This window comes from Sebastes umbrosus, chromosome 15 (genome assembly GCF_015220745.1).
Source record: "Sebastes umbrosus isolate fSebUmb1 chromosome 15, fSebUmb1.pri, whole genome shotgun sequence".
Lineage (NCBI taxonomy): Eukaryota > Metazoa > Chordata > Actinopteri > Perciformes > Sebastidae > Sebastes > Sebastes umbrosus.
The window spans coordinates 10,536,915-10,551,999 of record NC_051283.1 but is presented as its reverse complement, the minus strand read 5'-3'; the positions used below and the strand labels follow the sequence as shown (position 1 = coordinate 10,551,999).

The 15,085-nt window shown below is 40.8% G+C and overlaps 2 protein-coding genes across 3 annotated transcripts; both read left to right on the top strand.

The window, feature by feature from the left end:
• The first annotated feature begins 1,347 nt into the window (after positions 1-1,347).
• srfbp1 (serum response factor binding protein 1) lies at positions 1,348-5,325 on the top strand. Its single transcript, XM_037795271.1, has 3 exons — positions 1,348-1,497; positions 2,833-3,315; positions 3,473-5,325. Exons 2-3 carry the CDS (start codon positions 2,845-2,847, stop codon positions 4,760-4,762), a joined length of 1,761 nt encoding a protein of 586 aa, XP_037651199.1. The 5' UTR covers positions 1,348-1,497; positions 2,833-2,844; the 3' UTR covers positions 4,763-5,325.
• Positions 5,326-5,868: 543 nt separating this feature from the next.
• Positions 5,869-14,776, top strand: e2f3 (E2F transcription factor 3). 2 transcript variants are annotated; one of them, XM_037795274.1, is made up of 7 exons: positions 5,869-6,169; positions 8,424-8,547; positions 10,529-10,769; positions 11,154-11,285; positions 11,582-11,696; positions 11,946-12,132; positions 14,022-14,776. In XM_037795274.1, exons 2-7 carry the CDS (start codon positions 8,514-8,516, stop codon positions 14,300-14,302), a joined length of 990 nt encoding a protein of 329 aa, XP_037651202.1. In that variant the 5' UTR covers positions 5,869-6,169; positions 8,424-8,513; the 3' UTR covers positions 14,303-14,776. The 2 variants fall into 2 exon arrangements, with proteins under 2 accessions (XP_037651202.1, XP_037651200.1); XM_037795272.1 differs by lacking the exon at positions 5,869-6,169 and adding an exon at positions 7,833-7,982.
• The last annotated feature ends 309 nt before the right edge of the window (positions 14,777-15,085 follow it).

Below are 15,085 nucleotides of genomic sequence, written 5' to 3'. Positions count from 1 at the left end.
ATAAAATTTTTTTCCAAGAATGATTATGGAATTGATTGCCTGCCAGGTCATGTACGGGATCTTTCACAATTGTACCAAATATAACCTTTTCCTTTGTTAGATTAGAAAAATTTACAAATTTAGTGGACAACCAATAATGCAAATCATCCAAGAAAGCATTAGCAAAAATACATCCATAAAATAAATATTCTGTAGTTTCAATGTGTTCATCACAGAACAAGCAATTATTGTGATCAAAACCAAAACGATTTGTTGATTGTCAAGCATGTTCTTATAGAGTGCAACAAATAAGACAAAGAAATATCTAGTGAAACATTTCTTACAGAAGTTATAGAGTGACATATACGTAGATGTAAATTGTTCCTTCTGCGAATCACATCATGAAACTTGCTCTCATTTATTCTGGTCCTGTAAATTTACATGTGAATTGTGGAAAGATGTCAATAATTTTATACTTGTTAACATTTTCTCAGATTTTGCACTGTACGATAGAGATATTATATTTGGTTGTTATGATTACAGTGACAAAGACAGTAATGCATTCTTTCTTATTAATTTAATTTTAATTCTCGCAAAGTTCTACATTCACAAGTGTAAATTTACCAAAACAAAAAGCCTAATTTCTTTGTATTCATGAAAGAAATGGAATTATATCTGTCAACAGTTCTTCCTCACCAAACAAAAAAGCAATGAAAACAATGAATGTATGCAATATCTTTAAAGTTTTTAAGTGAAATTATTGTCATACTCTCGCGTACTCTTTATTATCTATTTATTTATTTATTTTTATTGTGTTTTTTTTTTTAAATTTTATGTTGGTTTTGTTTCATTTCTGTTGTCCTTTTATGTTTGGCACAGCTCTTTGTTTATGTTTTCGCAATGCTTCTTTTGTATGTAAATGTGTTTAATGTCTTCTGCTGTTACTATGTATACTGTCATTTTGAAATAAAAAATAAATAAATAAATAAATAAATAAATAAATAAATAAATAAATAAATAAATAAATAAAAATAAATAAATAATAATAATAACAAACCGGAAACTGTCAAGCATGTTCTTATAGAGTGCAACAAATATGACAAAGAAAGAAGGGAATTGCTATCAGGAGTAGATGATGGAAATATTACAATGGGGAATCTGCTAGGAAAGACCGCTAAGAAAGTACAGTCTTCTAATTAATTACTTAAGGCGAAACAGGAATAATGGAGAGAATTTAATTATTATTATTTGTATTATTATTATTAATAATTATTTTTATCTTTTATTTTTATTGTTTTTTTGTTTTTTATTTATTTATTTTATTATTTATCTATTTTTTTCCTGCTGATCTACTGCTCACCACTCCAGTCCAGTAGGTGGCGTGTTTACCAACACCAGAGAAGAAGAAGAAGAAGAAGTGACGTCGTTTTGGAGGCGAGGCTTAGGAAAAACATGGCTGCCTCCTTCGAGTCGAGACGTTTTCCTCAATTTTAAGTGTTTAATATTCACTTCTGAACGGTGAGTGTAATAATAACAGGTTTCCGTGATTTCATTTAACTTAACGCACCACAGTTTGTTATGTTAACGCCACTGCTAATGTAGAATAAGCCTACATACGCATGTTACGTTACATGGTGAAAGTGATCCATGCTGGCTCAACCACGTTTGTTTAGCTCAGTCTTGTTCAGGCATTTAACCACATGTTTTGCTCCCTCAGCAGATCTGTATTCTGTCTCAAGTGTATTTACTTGCGACATCGCATCGTCATATGATTTCGATACAGCAGCATCTGTTGTGTAATACGATTGTATTTTGGGGCAGTTTTATGTAGCAGGAGCCTCGTCTGCTGCAGTGATGAAAACTAATCTATCAAACATCTTGAATGAATTTTGGTATTCTGGTCTCTTGGAAAGTCCCCTGAATAGTATGGATGTAACTTGGACATATATATCATAATGTTTTTTTTCTGTTTTTACTTTTTATGCTATTTCACTATTTTATTAAAGGGACTATTTGTAAGAATCAGAAATGCTTGTTAACAGCGACACCTGTGGCCGTTAAGTCAACGAAAGTTGGTGTCGGGCTCGCTCTACATAGACATGAACAAGTTTCTCTCAAAACAGTGAGGCGACACTCGTCAGCTAAAACCACAATATCACTCTATATTTCACCTGCTTGGCAGTAATGTTAGCTGACCAGACGAAGGTCTGTCCATGAATCACTGCTGATCCTAGTGTTGGCTTTTCCTGCTTCAGCCTCCAAACCGCGGCCGAAAGGAACAGGGGAGACACCGGAGTTTTGGTCGGAGATGATAACATTTCTCGCTGCGGAGCTCCGTCACTTCACAATACACGGAAAACATCTGTTGGTCTGGAGGAGCTGCAGCATTTATTCCTGCACAAACGTCCACTGAACATTTACTAGGTATTCTCAGAGCTAAACTAAGTCTCCTGCAGAGTGTAGTGTGCGCGCATGCATGTGAAAATGGAGCGAAATAGCGAGAACGAGCGCGGCGTGTGAGTGAAGGCAAGCAGGCAGGCAGAGGAGCAGAGTACAGCAGAGACTCCGGCCCTGGAGACCAAAGCTACGGTCTCCCCCTCATCCTCCAAATACGGCCAACACTGTTTTGCAAGACGGGCTTCACTAGATAGAACTTTGCGGTTTTGGTGCTTCCGTGTAGTTTGTGTTGGAGTCTTGTCTGAACAGCGTAGCCTCACGCAAGCGCGCATGGGACACCGACCCGGATGATTTATACGTGTTAGAAGTTACAAACAGTCCCTTTAATTAATGTTGTGGTTGTTGCCAGTGAGTTATAGTCTGTTACCAATCTAAGATGGGCTTATGTCTCAACAGATACTATTTACCATGGACAAGGTAGAGACAATGGTGCCATCTGCTGAAGAAAAAAGTAAGGAGGAGCAAGAGATCGAGGAAAAGGAGGAAAAAGAAGCAGAAGAGGAAGAAGGAGAAGATGACGCTGGAGGTGAGGAAGAAGTAAAAGATGGAGATGATGAAGAACAGGAAGGTAGAGATGAAAAGGAAGAAGAAAAAGAAGAAGCAGTGCCACAGGCTGCAGATAAAATTGAGAAAAAGATTCCATTGCCTGTTAAACCCAAAGAGAAAAAGAAGGATGAGGTCCTGAACCTCAACAATGAGGTGGTGAGGATGAGGAAGGAGGTGAAGAGGGTGAGGGTTCTGATCATCAGGAAGCTGACGCGGCAGATTGCCGCCCTGAAGAAGAAGAAGGGGAAAGAGATGGAAATTGAGAGGAATCAGAGGAGAGCTGCCAGAATGCTGGAGGACATCCACGCCATGAAAGTCCTCTCACCAGACCTGGTAGGTTTAACTTTGGTTTATTCATTATTTGTGGAATACATTATTTTCAGTACAAATTCAAATGAGTGAAAAGTTACTCAAATTGGTGACCCTTTAACAAAATGGTGAGACACTTGGTTAAATGTCTAATTAGGATAAACTTTTTCCTCGCTGCCAGGTGACCAAGACAGCCTTGCAGAAGAGTCTCAACTTGGAACAGGTGTGTAAAAACCCCAAGTCTACTATTTCCGACCGGGCTACAGCACGCATCGCCACCCACCCTCAGTTCAACAAGAAGATTGAGGACATCAAAGCGGCTGTGAAAGCCTTCAAAGAGGAGCGGCTGAAGGGTGGAAAGCAGGGAGGGAAGGAAAAAATGCTGAATAAACCTGTGACGCTGACACCGCAGTCACCAGACAAAAGGGGGGAAATTAGGTGTGAGAAAGAAGAGGAGGACATTACAGTGGAGCAAAAGGAAATCATAGACAATGAGGAGGGAGATGGTATCCTTAAAGACACTAAAGATGCACCTGTTGCTGAACCTGAAAGGGAAACAGTGAAAGCAACTCCTTCAGCTGATGCTGCTGATAGTCAAAGGAAAGAAATGCCAGAGGCTAAGAATGTAAGACCAGCATCAATAAAAAGTAGTGAAGTAAAGGACATTGTGAAAAATAAACCTCAAAGCAAACAGGCAGAGAAGAAACCCTTAAATCTTAAGTGTGCGTCTAAAGTGCTTCAGAAAGAGGAGGATGAGGAAGAGAGCGATTTAGAGGCATCAGATGATGAAGAGAAAGAGTACTTTGATGACAGCACAGAGGAACGTTTCAACAAGCAGTCCTCCCATTCTGAGGAGAGCGACGACGACGGCTTTTTTGTTGGAAAAGTGAGCAAATTCAAGAAGAAGAGGAAGCAGAAGAGTATAGAAGCGGAGAAGGTCGATAAGGGGAGTGAAGTGAAAAGTTCAGACCAGTTCCAGAGTGAACTTGATGAGCTTGAGTCCAGGCTGAAGTCTAAAGGGACTTCGTTTCAGTCAGTTTTTTGTTCATCCCTCTCTTCATCTAAGCCTGCTGGGGGCAGAGGTGCAGGCAGAGGGAGAGGTGGGGATAGATTTAGGGGCCAAGGGAAACCAATGGGTGGCAGTGGTTTAAATAGAGATTTTAGTAAACAATCCAAGTTCCAAAAGCAGGAGAGAGGAGCAGATAGAAATCCAGGGTCCAAGTACAGCAAGCCCTACCTCGAGGGCCGACATCCGGAGTCGTCAGAGAAGGGCTTTCCCTCTGTCAGCAGAGGGAGGGGGCGAGGCAGAGGCGATGGTGTAAGGCAAAATGATCGCAGGGGTGGTGGTGCCTTTACCCATCAAGCACCACAGCAGGCACTGCATCCATCCTGGGAGGCCAGTAAGAAAAGGAAGGAGCAGCAAGGACAAATTATGGCCTTTCAGGGGAAGAAGATCAAGTTTGATGACTGAAACTATTGTTTTTGCTTGTTTATTAAGGCTGAACACACAACTTGGGTTTAGTGTCTTTCATGCCATATTTGGGTTATCTGGCACACTAGTGAAGTGTAAAAGGCTGTCACTTATTCTGTTGGATGCTCAATGTGTTGTGGTGTAAACTGCTTTTTCATCCTCATGGCTGAAGACAACAAACCTGGAGATTTTTGTATAAAACTTCAAGAGAAATGTGTTCAAATATTTTTATTCCTAAATATGATCTAATTCTAAACTGTGAAATGCATTACCTGGATGTCATTTTTTTCATAAAATAGGTTTACCTGTCAACAGCATTTTGAGGGACAATTAATTTGTAATAATCCAGCTCTGTTAGAAATGTATAGGTGGGGATTTAGGAAGTAATATTGTTAGTTTTTTTTTTATTTATAGACCTGTATTGCAATTTTCACTGCTTTGTCCAAAATGGTGATTAGGGCACAGTCATTGTATATATAGTACACAATCTCTGAAATTGATGTATGATGATTACCATTTACAAGATCTTAAACCAGATGACTTTTCCCTGTTTTTGGATTCAAGATTCAAGATGTTTATTGTCACGCCGGTTATACAGGTACAATCGTGTGAAATGCTTTTTGCTGGGAAGCTCCATTAAAATAATAAGTTATATTACAATTAAAAAAGGAAATACTTTAAATTATATTACAATTATAATTAGTTATATTATAATTACTTTATATTACAATTATAAAAGGAAATGCTTTGTACAAGGCATATTAAGAATATATACAGGCATATTAAGAACATATACAGTATATACAGTATAAGATATATTTTTATGTGAGAAGGATATGTGTTTGAACAATATTTAGTGTTTATGATAGTTACAGTTTGAATGTACATTGCTGTCTTTATCTTTATTCCAAGAAAAGTTTAATTAAATGCAGTATTTCAGTCATAAAAACAATGCAGCACATAAAGTAACAGCTTTATTTCAGAGCTCTGTAGCCTATTGGTCGGCTACAGCTACGTCAGACGTACACGGAGCTACGTAGTACGTACACAGCGTGATGGGCCAATAGGAGTTCACATGCAAATGTGGTTCAAAGCTGTGCCGGGGAATCTGAGTTTCGCGCGTAGAATATCCTGTCGTGTGACAGCGTTGGGCTCTTTGTCACCTAAAATAGTAATTATCTGCGTTATTAATGGAGATATTTAAATTGTATAGAGATGGATACGAGCTGATATATCTTGCACAAGCGGGAGAAATGATACGACTGGTATCAGTCAGTACGGGACAAGATGAGAAAAAGGGGTTTCCTTGTTTTCGGAGGGCTCTGACGATTACAAGTACGCTGACGGTGCATCCCCGGACCCTCAACAACCGGAACCGGGCAGACCTCTCAGCTCGAACGAGTACAGGTAAGTTAATGAATTAACCAAAGAATTGTAACTGCAGAATTAACCAAACGCAACATTAGTGGGGAGCTGGGTTAATTTGCATAGTAACGTTAACGTTACATTGAATGCTGATAAGCCTGGTGGTTGCTGGGTAAAATCCCACATTAGCTTGGTTACGTCACTGTTTATTTACACACGTCATCACCCATTCCATCTGGATTTCTTATCAGTTAATGTAACGTTCAAAAACGTCACGTTATAGTCATGTAATAACACGTCTGGACGTGTTTATTGTTATTAACCATTCCGAGCTCTTGATGGTTTCATGTGTCAAATGGTGTTGTACGCTTGGTAACATATATCTAGCTTCATGTGTGGTTTGTCAAATTAGCAACCCGTTAACATAACGTGAGGGCTATGTATTTTCTCAGTGACATTAGCAGCATTGGTAACTCGAAAGGCAACTTTACTGAGCTGCGTCAAGTACGCGAACGTTACGCGGGTTGATAACGGAAGCGCTAAATCTGTCTTCAGAATAAAATGGCAAATTGTCATTCAAAGTAAACAGAGAGGGAATAAAAAACAGCTACTGCTTCAGTAGCAGAGGGCGCATAACAGCATGTGTGAAATACAGCTCTTAATGGAAGCTTAACACGTATTGTGGAAGGTGTTTTTGTGGGAAACAATACTAGAATAAACAATAGCCTCCTTAAAAATAAAACAAGAAAATGTCCACTCCCTGTAATTAGGCCAGTATAAGTCTGTATTAATGTTTATTGATACATACTAGCTTGCGTTTTATGCATAGACAGTATATAAAGATGGACCACATGACAGCGCCCCCAAAGTGAAGCCACACCAGTGGCACATAATGATGTAAAAATCTCAAGATGGCAGCTCCCCCCCATGATATTGCTATATTTGTACCCATCAGATCTCAATCTGAGAACCAAAGAATGTAAATGTATTGATTTTAGCTATATTGCAGGCAAAACGAATGATTGCTTACAATGGGCGCTTGGAATAAACATATGGCACAATGTATGTCAATGGAGAGAATAACATATACCTTGAAAAACAAACTGGGTGTTTATGAGGAAATATGGAAATTATTTAATGATTTCATAAAAAGTAGTGATATTGGTGAGCTTCTACAGTAGGAATAATTAAGATAGGATACGTAAAAATTCACAATAGTGGTAGACCCACAGAAGGGAATGGACTCTTGTTTTTGAAAATATTTGTATTTATTTTCTATATATTTATTTTCTGTTTATGTGTATCTTCATTTTGTTAGAGGTGCCATTTAACTGTTCAATTTGTATGATTAATACAGTGAAGCTGTATATTGATTTTGGCCCTGTAAGAAAGGGAAAAGTTGAGAGAGAACGAGTGGGTGTGTGGGGGTATGTTATGTTTTTTTAAAAGTAAATCCTGTATTGAATATATTGCATAATAATGCTGATGTTTGTATAACAAAAGGCTTCACTTTGGGTATAGTTGGAGGAAGTGGAGACCTGTCGTCCATCTTTATATACAGTCCATGCTTTTTATGCTATGGATATAATAATGTCGCACCTTAATTTCCTGATGAGGATTGTCTTATAGACAGATGGACACAACTTGTTTAAATTGGACACTCTTATTTTGAAGGTGATTGTGTGAAGCTCGGGCTACATTAATGTATTTCCGGTAGCTTTACTTCTTGTTTTACCTTGCTGCTGAGGCATCACACCGCGCCTTGTCGGGACATACTTCTGCACACTTTGCTCTTCGAGTAGCCGCACACGCTGACAACCCTCCGTAGCAGTCGAGTTTCTGCAGGAACACATTGGTAAGGAGGTGACTGTGAACTGCACTGTGTTAATTACTGCCAGAAGCAGACTAGTGGTAGGCCTTTGGGTGAGCGTGGGAGGGGGATGGGGAGATGTTGATCCAACTAGCTTCAACACACTGACTGCTGAGGGAAGCTAGCTTCTGTCCCAACTCCCAGGTTAATGATAATCCTACATAACGAGGATTAACCAGCTCCAGATGGCAACATGAACATCATATTTAATGCAGAGACACATGCATTGCTTCTAATTTACATGCAGAATAAATCCCAAGTGAATCCAATGGGTTCATGACAAGTTTATAATGTATTATAGTCCAAAATGGCTGCCCATGTGAGCCACATGATTCAATGAGATAATACAATCTAAAGTGTTAAGTTGCATGATATTTGGAATACAAAGCATTTTTAAATGTACATGCTGCTTTCTCTTTCACTCAGGCAAAGAGAAGACTGGAGCTGGAGCTGGAAACCGGTGACCCCCAGGACCTTCAGGATGGTGGCTGCTGGACCACCAAAGCCAAGAAGCCGATGGCCTCTCTGTCACACACAGCAGGAGGAAAGGGTAACACTGTGTTCCAATCCACGTACTTCAGTACTTACACTAACTATTTTCAGTGCATAAGTGCGTTGGCAAGTATGGCAAAATGCAGTGCACTCGAAGTACCCGGATGTTGTACTCAAAACGGTCAAATCGTTGAGTGTGGAACGCTGGACACCTTTCACACTCAATTGTTGATATCTTGGCTACGTAGCGGAAGGGGCGGGACCACGTCCACTATTCAAACATGTGAAAATGGCAGCAAATGATGCATGAGCTTTTGCGGTGCTGAACAACGTACCTTATAGATGTCTATGGGCTACGTAGATAACAGAATAAAACAATACAATACGTAAACATACCGGTGCATTTTCAGCCAACAGGAGGACACATCGTAGGCGTAGGCGACGACGTTGGAAACGTAATTTCCACTTTGCTTTAGTTTTCTGTGTATTCTTGATCAACAAAGCAGGCAGATATTTTGGCGGGTAGTGGACGGGTAAAACCTGAAGGAAGCAGCAAAGCAACAAAAGGATACCATCTGCCATAAAACCCAGAAGAAGAAGAAGATATTTTGGTGGGTAGCGAACCGCGATGAAATGTTGCGATCCTCATTTCCGGTAAGCGCGCCGCAGGGTATTCGATTTGAGACGACCCTAACCCGTTGAAATTCCCGCACTACTCAAGTCAGTACAAAGTGCACATAGTGCACTACATTGAAGTGTACTTCCGGAAGTACGTGGATTGGAACACACTGTAAGACTTTATTGTGACTTGTACGATTTTTTTGATAGACAATGTTCCAGTGCTGAGAAACAAGAAGTGGTAGATACCAGCCTGCGCTCTGCAGTTTTTTTGTCAAACTGTCATTGTTGAAGTGATGTTTTGCTGGAGTCTCACACATTCTCCAAAATGGTGGTGAGTTAAATGGCCTGGTGAGCTGGGTTTACATTTGTGCGCTGTATCCAGCAGCTCAAAATTCACTTGATTCTCTATGTGCTTTATGCAGCACCACTTCAGTGTTGTTTGTCAAGTACTTGTAGTCTAGGGTTTTTCCAAGTTGCATTTAGTTTGATCTGTTTTTCTGGAGACCCTGAATGTGTTCATCACATCAACTCCTAGAGGTTGCCCATACACTTTTTCTTCTTCCGTACTGCTGAATTATGGTTCTGCTATTTATTTTCATAACTTTTCCTAAAGTCTGTCTCACTGAGTATTCAGTTTGAAATGAAATTAGGCAATTTTATGATGACAAATCAGTTTCTTTTATCATATTGTCTTGGAACTTTGAAATCATAGGGTAACCTACTCCTTATTCTTCTCAGTGACAACTGAAGAATGGCAAATGTTAGAAGGCATATAGTATATCTATATATATATATATATATAGTGCGTTTGGGTTGCGGCTGCAGGCGGTGCCAGAAGAAACGCAGCGCCCTGCGGCGGAAAAGTAGTCAGCAGTAGTTTTAATAACTTCATCGTCTGTGTGTCTCAAATACTCGCTGCCCTGATAACCCAGCTGCACACGGACCACAGACAAATGTGTCGAGGCCTTTCAGGTCGGGTAGAAGCTAATCTATGTTGATTCAGTTTGTTTGTTTACTTGCTTCCATAGCTGCAGAAGGCTGTTTGAGTGCCAATCCAAAACAAAAGCAGACGTTCCGAACCGTAACAGAAATTTCAAAGGAGAATATACTGGCTGTAGTATTGTTGTCGGAGAAGCCAGTATTTCAATTCAGCATGTTTCCTTAATCTCACATGACATATCATGGTCATTTTCTGATTTATCACAGTAAATATATAACATATTGGACCTTTAATCGTCACAGTTAATGGGTCATTAAAGTGACTCTCCAAGACCACCGCACAACCCTGCGGAGAATCGCCGCAACGCTGGATCTTGTGTGAATGCCGCCACATAAGAAGGGATATAGGAATTATTAAAGAATCTTAAAAGGAGTCATCACAAATCAAACTAATTCTCAATCCTCACTTGTTTTCCCAGCTCCCTCCACCCATCCCGTAGCGTGCAAGTCCCTGTTCGAGAGGTCACGCTACGACACCTCGCTCGGTTTCTTGACGCAGAGGTTTGCGGATATGCTGAACCGCTCCGCCGACGGGGTGTTGGACCTAAACGTAGTCGCCCAGGAGCTCAACGCCCCTAAGAGACGCGTCTACGACGTCACCAATGTCCTGGAAGGGATCCAGCTCATCAAAAAGAAGTCCAAAAACTTCGTCGAGTGGCTGTAAGTATGAGTGGAAAAGAACTTGTTGTACAACACATACTGTATATGCACATAATGGCTGCTTTAGCGTTGTTAGTGTGTTTTGTTGAGAATGATTCAATATTTAGCAAATGTTACGTCCATCTATACATTATTATATGTGTATTTTAAGACTGGTAAATTATGCTACCTTTTTAAAGATGGTAACAGCTGCTGATGGATATTTGGCGTTCAGAATTTAGATCTTCATTTATTGACTGTTTTATTCTATGTACAATCAGCATTCTTGTTTTTCTCATTCTTCTTATTCTTAATTTCCTCATGATCAGTAAAGTTTGATGTCTTAACTGTTGTGTTTGTTGTGATGTTAATCCCTGTGTTTGCTGCTCGGATGTGTGTTCACAGGGGCGGTAAAGTGAACCTAAACATAGATCAAGAGCTAAACGCTCTCGTCGAGGAGGAGAGGAGGCTGGACGAGATGATCCAGAACTGCACGCGGCAGGTTCACCAGCTGTGTGAGAACCAGAACACTCAGAGATATCCTTTCATTGTAATTTCAGCTTCATTATTGTGCTGCTGTTGTTGTTGTGACCCAAATTCAGTTAGGCCAAAAGGGTGTGCCCCAACTAGCATTATGTGCCAGTCCAAACCAACAGCATTTTTGTTTTAGTGTGCATCGGATGGAGCTGGGGATGTCCCGATACCAGATATTTAGTAGTCGATACCAATACCAGTGTGTTGCTTCTGATGTGAATTTTACGTGTAGTCACTGAGTATATATCCCTCAGCTGAATACAAACACATCCACTGTATTCCTTAACCTTGAGGATCACATTTGCCTATTTGACTTACGATGATGTCCAAAGGATTCCCAGCTTGAAAGAACAGACTGTGATCGTGATCAAAGCCCCCGCAGAGACAAAACTGGAGGTGCCTCACCCAGAAGAGGTACATTTTTCAACACATCGGTTAATTACATTCTTTTGTTGCGATGAAACTAAACATTTAGACTTGAAACCAGATTCAAACAAAACAGGGTGGTTAATTGCTTTGGTTTTTACTGATGCAGCATTGGCCGAAATTAAATGATGTTCTTGCCACATCCTCCCAAGATACCGTTCACTGTAAGTGTCTACTGCCAGCTGATATTCAGAGACCGTTTAATAGAAGCACTCCGTCTCCTCCCGCTGTGCTCAGAGCCTCCAGGTCCACCTCAGCAGCACTCAAGGGCCCATCGAGGTGTTCCTCTGCTCTGATGACCCCGTCCCTATGGAAGCCACGGACGGCTCTGTGGACAATGGCAGCCACTTAAACTCGTCCGCCAATGGGAACAACTACACCCCCCTCGTGCCTTACTCGTCCTTCGTCCAGATGTCTTCCAATGGTGAGTCTCACACTTAAACATCCCATTCAAACAGGTTGCTCTTGTTAAATGGTACTTTGTTGCCACAGAGAATGAGGCAACTACCCATGGGCCCACACAGGAACCTTGTGAGATACTGTATATAGTTCTAACCCTATTAGAGCAATTCATTGACGTCATCGATTACAAAAATATGTCGATTTGCATAACATGTGTTGGCACATCGCAAGAATGGCTGCGTCCAGTCAAAGCATGCACTCTCCCGGAGAACAAGTTGCAGCTAAGAAACCTCACCCATGATCCCCTAAAGTGTGAAGAAGTTTAGACAGAGACCCAACAATGTGGTGCTCTGTAATCTCTGCATAAATGGCTTATCACAGCAACAGCTTACAGCTGTTATGCACAAACACTTCAAGAAGCAAAAGCATCCCGGAGCGGTTTCGTCAAGACGGTACATGTTCTTTGTTAGTAGTAGTCACTTAAAAATGGATTTTCTAAATGTTGCTTCTTTGTCCCCGATGTTAAAAGTAATTTCTGCACTGCTGCTGTTAGGGCTGTGCAATTAACCGAATTACAATTCCGATTTTGGCTTCCAACAATTATGAAAACCCACAGAAAATCAACACAAAATGGTTATTGTATCGCATTCCCTTTCGCAATAATGCTCTTGTTTTTTCTTGTGTTTATAAGTCCAGCGAATCCGTTTCCTTTACAGTGGTGTGCTTTCGACCCGCTCTGGGTGCATCAGTGATAACCGCTCGATGTGTGAGGATCCCCTCGTGGGAACTCTCCCTGGTGCTGGCTGGCCCTCTCCGGGCGTATTTCCTTCGTGGTGGTGTGCCGTGACCAGCTCTAGGTCAGCTTGGAAAGACCCGGGTCGAAGGTGGCGCTTTACAGCACCCCTCGCCCGCTGTGCCCTCTCTCCCTGCTCCCGGCACGACTGTCAGCTGGGCTGTACTGTCCTCAGTTATGCGATGTCGACCCCGTTTCGTTTGCCATGCTTTGTTGGTGTGACTTTTTTTGCAGAGTCATCACCATTCATATCCATACAATCAATGTGTTTATGATCAAATTGTTTACAACAGTACAAAGGTCTTCATAGATCTAGCCTCTTAATTTAGCTCTCAAAGTGCACCGGATGGAAAATGTAGGCTACAAAATGTTCTTTCTAAATGCATGATGTTTCCAAAGTCAATTAGTAATCTTGTTAAATAATAGTCATCTCAATGTTGACGTAAATAATTGTGATCATGATTTTGGAGCAGCCCTAGCTGCGGTTATGGTAACATAATGGTATACCATGCATCATATAATGAAGTTATTTGATTGTTTCACATTTTCTCTGTACTTTAACGGCCATGTATGAGTGAGAAAATGGTTCCAACAAGTCGTTTCAGGTATTTCCCTTGCCCCACACTGATGCAAAACTACATTTGCCAGTGATTATCCTAACTGCTTGTTACTCCAGTGATTAAGTAAATCCATGTCATGACCAAGTACTTAAGTAAAAATACTGATTCTCCAGTTCAGGGAAAGGGTCACACACTGTGTCACACACTGACCTTTTGGATTTGCCGACCAGTATTTTTCTGATCAGGCATCTGACATATAGCTTCTATTATCTTGTTACATTTGTTTGTTTTGATATTTATTTGGGGTAAATGAATTGTTATGTTAATCTGGAATTAATAAAATAATCTTCAGAATAATGGATAAATTAGTCGTTGGATTAATCGACAAATCGAAAAAAATAATCCTTACATTAATCGATTAAAAAATAATAGTTTCGTGCAGCCCTAAACCCTACTTTTTGATTGTTGGCGCACATTTGTTTTGGGTTTTTAAACGTTCACTGCTCATCTTTTTTCTTTCCCCATGTCCCCTTACCCACACTCTCATTATCTTTCCAGACAATGCAATCCGTACTTCGGGAATCGGTAGTATCTCCACCCCGCCGTCCGAGCCGACACAACACTCATCACCGGTTACTGTCACCCCCGTCTCCCCCGTGCACACCTCCCTCCAGCCCCCCTCTGAAGATCAACAGAGCTTTGTCAGCCTCACTCCACCGCTAGCTTTCTCTCTCGGTGCGGAGGAGTACCTCCTTAGCCTGGCTGAGGATGAGGGCATCACTGACCTCTTCTCTTCTTTTGAGCTGGACCAGTTGCCCCTGGATATGCCCATTCTCTGAGCAAGCGGTTTTGGAAATTCTATCATTTTGGAGGCAGTTGCCATCTTCTCACAAATGGGATATCAAGGGGATACAATAAAAGAACACAGTGCTGATCTGAATGTGAGTTTTTTTAGATTTAAATATGCCTTTCCTGGACGATGTGACTGGGATTTACTGACGCTCAGGTATGTGGAGGAGTGAGATCTTTTTTATGGCTTCCTTCTTGTCTTTAGGACTCGGACTGACCTGCATGCTGTTAAACAAAAACACTGTGTTTCAGAGCTTTAATCTGTTGCATTGTTGGTGTTGGGCGTCTTTAAGTGTCCTTCTCCGAGGTCTGAGCATTACTGTCTCAACGCAGGACTTACTGTTGACCACGTCACTGGAAAGATGACAGTTTGTATTGTGATCACATAGGAGCCTTCACAACAAAACCTGGTAATTTAGACACCATTTAGTGTCAAGAAATGTTGATTAAAAGCATAAAAACTACAACATGTCTTGTCTTGACTGCTACAAGGGATGCACCATCCAACTTTTTCCTCACCTGATACCGATTCCAATACCTAAACTCGGGGTGTCTGCTGACAGAGAGTACTGATCCTCTTCCGGTGCTGTCTTTTTTTTTTTGCAAATATAAAATCTGTTTAGGCTACCTCTCTGTGTGGAATTCCCTGGAATCATTTATGTAGGGTAACATGAGGCCAAGGATGTGGCTTCATAGTTTCCTCAGGGGCTCTAGTAGCTGTTACTACTGATGCAATTTTGTAGATTCAGACTTGATTCACACAAAACTTTCCT